The following is a 6,735-nucleotide window of genomic DNA, read 5'->3' as shown; positions in this document are numbered from 1 at the left end:
ACCCCTGCCAAAAAAAAAAAAAAAAAAAAAAAAGTAAACATTTGGGCTGGGGATTAGCTCAGTGGTTCCATCGTCCGCCTCGCAAGCACAAGTACCCAAGTTCAATCCCCTGTACCAAAAAAATAAATAAATAAATAAATAAAGATTCACTGTATTTTTGCTCATACCGCATATATGGCTTCCTGGACTTTCTTTTTTTTTTTTTGGTCAGAGTAGCAGAAAACAGAATCCATATGGAAGGCTTGGATTTTAGCTCAATGGTGCCGCTGTCTGCCTCAAGCACAAGGTCCTGAGTTCGATACCCGGTACCCCCCTCAAAGAATCCATATGGTTTTACACTTTTTTAACACTATATTGTAGGCATTCTTTCTTATTAGTACATTCACTTTAACTGCTGCATAGTATTCATTGGTATAGATGTACTTTAGGAAGATAGTTTTAATTCACTCATAAGATCTTTGTACATGCTGTTGTTCACACATGCACAAAAGTACATATGAGAGTAGCCACATTGTAAAACGTCCCTTCATAAAACATGCAAATACTACATACGCAAATAGTAGAGGAGGAACATTGCAAAATTCCCCTTCAAATAGGCCATACCAAAAGAAGTGTCACAGTGTCTCGTTACCCACGTTTTGCCTAGTCTGTTAACTTATTTAGGGCTTTGTTAATCAGGTGAAAAACATCTCAGGGAAGTTTAATTTATATAATGGGAGGCTTTTACACATTTCTCCTGAAATACTGTCTGTTATCTTTAGCTCATGCTAATGAAACCTTCTAACTCTTTCTCTCTGTGAACTAGGAATTTTTAGACCAAAGCGCTATGCAGCTATGCTGATGTGAAATTACAGCGGGAGGGCAATTCTTTAACCCAAAGTCCAGTATTAAAAACAGAGAGACTTGTAATGCTTTTCAGCGTTTGAGCCTGTAGATAACTAGGCATATGGTGTTGGGCATGTTTTAGCCCAGATCATGCAGCCATTAGCGGTTTTCCCTTGACATTCTTCAGCACCTGCAGGAAGAAAGCCTGCAGTCGGGATCAGAGCAGCCCAGTCATTACCTGGCCAGGCATTACCGTGCCTCTGGCCCTGCCTGTAAATTGAGTATTCCATTAAAAACAAGGCTTTCATTCCTCGCCTGCTGTCCTTGGTTCTGCATTGCTGCCTTCACTCCGCCTCTGGGCAGAAGAGGCTGACAGTCCTGCGGACCGAGCGGAGCTCACCCCAGAAAGACTTCAGCGCAGGACGCTGAAAGTGGGGAGCATTTCAAAACCAGCAGTGAGGGGCGACTCCGCCAGTCTAGCCCGGGAGGCTAAGGGGGTTTCCCATCAGAGAAGGCTGTGCGCAGCTTCCGACCGCTCGAGTCCTCTGCGGTCCCGCGTGGGAGGCGCGGAGTCGACTTCGTCCCGGTCCCCAGGGTCCGCTGCTTGCCGTGGAGACCCTCGCCGCCGCCCCACCGACTCAGCCCGTGGCCTGGACTAGCGGGAAGCAGAGCCTGGGACAGAGTCTGCTTTAATCCAAGACATTAACCATTTTTTTACAGTTCATATGATGTGGATTGCTATCATGTAAATGAAACAAGCATTGTCTTCTCCACATCTAATAGTAATAATAATAATATATTATTATTATTATTGCAGTGCTGAGGATAGAATCCATGTTCTCACACATGCTGGTCTCTACTACTGAGTTGTATTCAGAGACTCCTGTCTCCTATCTGAATTTCAGAGTGCAATGAGGCCTATCTCCTAGTATTTGTTCTAAAGAGACAATAGAAAAGTTCCTCACTTAAATGTCTTTTTCACCTGGATGATTCTGCTCACAATACCCTGTAGCCTAATTGCTGTGGCCCCTGGGAAGGAGAGATCACTTACATTAATCTTCAAAAGGATACCAAATTAATGCTGTTATTAAAATCGGTCTATTTCAGTCTCAACATTTACAGATAGAAATACGGCATTAATTTGTTTGTTTTATAGAATTTGTCAGACATGGGTGGGTAAGGTTGATAGGAGCTAAAGGATAAATGGTTTGGAAGGCTAACTGGTTCCTTGGGAAAGTGTGTTTCATGATGTGCCAAGACAGGCAAATATATTTCTTTGATATCTGATATAGTTGGGCACTTATTTGACATTAGAAGCACAGCTATATATCAAATTAGTAAGTAGAAATGATCACATAGAACATAAACTGCTGTATCTCCTGTCAATAGAGTAACTACCTTGAGCAGAGTGCGCACCTGAACGGCGGGGGCGCCGCGGCGCTGGTTGGGGGTCCGGCTGGGGCGTCTAGCTGGGAATCGGGCTGGGGATCCTCGGCCTCGGGCGGTACCGCGCGCGCCCGCCCGCCCTTTGTCTGACGGTGTTGGGGCGCTCAAGTCCCGGCGGTCGGGGCTCCTCGCCAGCTCGGAGGCAGCCGAGGTGGAGCTTTAGTTTGGGAGGCAGGTCCCCAAAGTTTCCGGGTAACCCCTTTGAGCCACCATATCCATTTATATTAGTGGTTTCCCTTTCAATGAATAAAAAAAACACATTTTTATTTTGTGTAAGAACTTTTGATATCCACTGTGATTCAAAAGCCAAATTCAAGACATGACTTCATGTGCAAGAAAAACGGAAGTTTAGAACTTCTTCCAGTGGGTTTTCAACCCTTGACCAGTGAGAGTGGTATGTTTTACGTAAAAATGGGTGTGAGCATCTAGTTTGGACATTCTGGACAGCATTTTTCTTCTAATTAGTGTCAAACTGTGAAATGAGGTAAGACGTGAATGTGCTGTTTGGGTGTGAATTGTGAGGTTTAGTTTTCTGTCTTCCAGATGGATTAAAATTGTTCCATGATGTTGGCCTTTATGAAATGGTGAGTGAGGCAGCCTGAGACCCTGCGTGGAGAGGGCATAGCGCTGGTGCGCTCTGGTGTTGTTAAATGAAAGAGGTTATAATAGCATTTTATGTTACTTTAAAGCGGAAAAAGCCAGCATTTTTGTCTCATTAAAATAAGTGAATTGAAATTTAGCTATGTGTATTTTTAGAGTTGAAATGATTGTACGTACAAGGTTAAGAGTACTTTAGTGTTGGACTGTCATTAAAATTGTGAAGATGCCAATAATAGATTCATTTGAAATTTGGGATACATGAAACAAAATGCATCGGGAAAGGATGGGAAAAACGGCATGAAGTCTTTAAACCTTACTAATTATGAGAATCTAAAATGTTTCTCTTTTGTAATAATAAAATAGTGAAACCCTATATAGCATTGAAACACTTAGTGACTGTTAGGCATCTACAGCCTTTGAAGCCTAAAGTGCTTTTATTGTAGATAGGTAAGTTAATTAGATGTCTTGTAGGCAGCTAGATAGGGCCACCCTCAAGGAGCCAACACAGCAAGGAGGCAACATGGAGGACAATTGAGACATATTCACTGAAGGCCAAAATTGTAAAAGGAGAGATATTTCTATACCTTTGTGCTTCCCCTAGGGATGAATAGCAGTGATTGATATTCTAGTAAAAGCAGCAATTAAATATATGAAAAAATGTTCCACATCACTGGTCATTCGAGAGATGCAGATGAAAACAACACTGAGATTCCACCTCACCCGACAAAGAATGGCTGCTATCAAGAAATCAGACAATAACAAATGTTGGTGGGGTTGTGGGGAGAGAGGACCCTTCCTTCTCCATTGTTGGTGGGAGGGCAGACTGGTGCAGCCACTATGCAAATCAATATGGAGATACCTCGAAGAGTTGGGACTAGAGGTTCCATTTGACCCAGCCATCCCTCTGCTGGGTATCTTTCCAAAAGAATTAAAAGAAACATACCACAGTGATATATGCACACCAATGTTTATAGCGGCACAGCTTGTAATAGCTAAAACTTGGAAACAGCCCCTTTGCCCATCTGTTGGAAACTGGATAAAGAAGATGTGGTTTTGATATTCTAAATAGGTTTAAATCACCTGGGTGGGGGTCCAAGGTCTTAACCCAGCCTTCTTGGAAATATCCCTGACCCCCACCCTTACTGAACATCCTTGTATTCTTGCTATATGACTTGCTCCCCCATTTGACCCTATTTAATCAGTATACTTGAGTGACTGTACTTGTAATCTTGTTGATTGGTCATGTCTTTGCCCCCCACCCCCCACCGCCCATCTTGTAATTTTCCAGTGGATCTTATAGTTTTGTCCCACTTTGTAGGCGCCTCACCACGTGGCTTTGCTGTATAAAACATCTTGGAGAAGTGGGGTGGGTGGGCAACACACTTTCCAGTCCACCTTCTGTTTCTTTCCCTCAATAAATTTTTTCCTACTCTTAACCTCTGTTCCTAGAATTCATTCTTCGATTTTAGAAAACATAAACTCACATTTCGGATATCTAGCAGGTTTGGGAGTTAGATATCTTCTCCCTTATCACTTTTATGGTGACTACTTTGTCATGCAGATGAGAACCTCTAGCATTTTAGATACAACTTATGAAAAATGGTCACATGCTGCTAGTTCAGCTTGTGGATAGACTTAACTAGGACTCTGAACGTACTGGCTAGCCTAGTACTTATTTACCAGCCTCTGAATTAATGCACCATGTAGGGATAGACTATTCTTAGAGCCATATTCAAGCTTTTTCTTTTTTAATTTTTTAATGTTTTTATTTAATTTTTAAAAATATTTGATTTTGCAGTGCTAGGGATTGAACCCAGAGCCTTGCACACTCTAAGCAATGTGCTCTACCCCTCCAGCCCTCAAGCTTTTTGCTTAATATACTTTAAGTCAATATCACCGCTCATATTTATGAGATTCAGTGTGAAATTTTAATGTGTATATTACTTCGTGTTGAGATCATTCATAATCCTCGCTGTGAGCATTTTGAAATACACAACTGCCAAGTTATTCCTCTTAATCACCTGCACTCCTGTATTCATTAACTATTCTCTCTACCCTCCCTTCCTTTCACCCTTTTCAGGGTGGTGATTCTGTCCTTTTATAAGAGTATTCCAGTTTTTTTATTGAGGTAATTTCACTGGAGTCCTAAATCAGAGAATTATTTTTGATGATTTAAATGACTTTTTAGTCTTTGATAATTTTGGGCCCCTAATACTTTGTGCCAACTTTTTTTTCATTTATTTTTTCTTTTTTCTTTCTTTTGTTTAGTCTCATGTGCTGATCTCAGTTCTAAGCTATAGATGTTAAAGGGAAGTTTCAGAGTTGAAGGAAACTTCAGATTTAAAAAAAAAAATCTGTTCATTCTTTCTGGAAAGGTAAACACATGTACTTGTACAAGAGAGATGAGCATGGTTGATGTATTTACCCACTAAGAGCTTTTGACTGGATTTTTTTCTTCAATTTGAAGGTGACTATTAAGAATATTGAAAGAGAGCTCATTTGCCCAGCCTGCAAGGAGCTGTTCACCCATCCATTGATTCTCCCTTGCCAACACAGTATCTGTCATAAATGTGTGAAAGAACTCTTACTGACTCTTGAGGACTCCTTCAATGATGTGGGATCTGACAGCTCCAATCAGAGCAGTCCTCGACTTCGGCTTTCCTCCCCCAGCATGGACAGAATTGATAGGATTAACAGACCAGGTATGTGGCGGAGGAACCTTGGCACGGGCGAGTTGATAGTTATTTGTCCACTTGTAATCGTGGAAGGAAAAACTATTTTTGTCATTTTGAATGTTAATTTCCCAGGTGAACAGATAGTTATAAAGGGTTCGCCTCCTTAAACTGTCAAAATGAACTTGTGGTTATCTTTTAAGAGTGGATGTTAGATATTGAACACCAATATTATGTTAAAGCCCTTAGCTGTGCCTGTATTTTTGAGGATGTTCTGCCTGTGATGTTCTTGATATAAAATAATGGACTACTGAAATACTAGGAAGAATCCACCTATAGCAATATGCAAATAAATACTGCAGAGTTAAGGGTGGCTAATCCTAGAAAAAGTATTTTTAGTAGTGATCTTAGAAAAATTTAAAGGCAAATTGTTTAGTTTCATTCCTCCTGAAAATTTTATAGTTTTAGCCATTTTAAGTCCAGTTTTAAAAATGCAGATTTTAGCTGGGTGTGATGATACATGCCTGTAATCCCAGCACTCTAGGAAGCTGAGGCAGGAGGATTGCAGCTTCAAACCCAGATGGGCAGTGTAGCAAGACCTTGTCTCAAAATAAAAAAGGGCTGGGAATGTAGCACACTGCAAAGGTCCTGGGCCCCCAGTATCACAAAAAGATTTTCAAGATCATAAATGAGCAGAGTTAGGTAATAATATATACAAGTAGATGAAATTTGATGTATAGCAAGCACATATACTGTATCTTTTATTACATGAACAATGTTTCAATTATTTCCTATTGAGATAGTATTACTTTCTCTTCTGCACAGCTATTGCAGGATGAATGTAGATCTAAATCGGTTTAGTACCACTGGAGGTGCTGAATCCTTAGTCTTAAGAGTCAGCAGTGAAGACCAAGGAAATACCCACCCTCTATTTGTGGAAAGCAGTATGAGTGCCCATAAGTCCAGAATGCAGAGCTTCCGTCCTGCTCACTTTGAGCTCTGAGGTGTTTTTTTTTTTTTTTTTTTGGTACCGGGGATTGAACTCGGGTCCTTGCGCTTGCAAGACAGGTGACAGAGCCACTGAGCCAAATCCCAGGTCTGGTTTGTTTTCTTTAAAACAGGTTCTCACTGTGCAGTTCAGGTTGGCTTTGAACTCACTATGTGACCCAACCTGGCCTCAAATTCACAGCAG

At 41.1% G+C, this 6,735-nt stretch overlaps 2 protein-coding genes across 6 annotated transcripts in view; one reads left to right on the top strand and one right to left on the bottom strand.

Moving 5' to 3' along the window:
* Positions 1-2,709, bottom strand: part of LOC104855337 (myosin-1-like) — a 13,331-nt gene extending 10,622 nt beyond the window's left edge. Inside the window, exons 1-2 of the mRNA XM_010614159.2 lie at positions 2,677-2,709; positions 2,242-2,357 (exon numbers count right to left, since the gene is read on the bottom strand). Of these exons, the coding sequence (XP_010612461.1) occupies positions 2,242-2,357; positions 2,677-2,709 (149 nt within the window). The remainder of the gene's footprint in view (positions 1-2,241; positions 2,358-2,676) is intronic.
* Positions 2,710-5,341: 2,632 nt separating this feature from the next.
* Trim36 (tripartite motif containing 36) overlaps positions 5,342-6,735 on the top strand; it is a 34,343-nt gene continuing 32,949 nt past the window's right edge. For 2 of the 5 annotated variants that reach the window (XM_033761676.1, XM_033761675.1), the window contains exon 1: positions 5,342-5,573. In XM_033761676.1, coding sequence (XP_033617567.1) covers positions 5,543-5,573 — 31 coding nt within the window. In that variant the 5' untranslated portion in view covers positions 5,342-5,542. The remainder of the gene's footprint in view (positions 5,574-6,735) is intronic. The other 3 variants (XM_033761672.1, XM_033761674.1, XM_033761673.1) reach the window with 2 other exon arrangements.

The sequence above is a fragment of the Fukomys damarensis genome, unplaced genomic scaffold (genome assembly GCF_012274545.1).
Source record: "Fukomys damarensis isolate Sample0158 unplaced genomic scaffold, DMR_v1.0_HiC HiC_scaffold_9, whole genome shotgun sequence".
Lineage (NCBI taxonomy): Eukaryota > Metazoa > Chordata > Mammalia > Rodentia > Bathyergidae > Fukomys > Fukomys damarensis.
The sequence above is the reverse complement of the archived record's forward strand: the minus strand, read 5'-3'. Positions and strand labels throughout refer to the sequence as shown.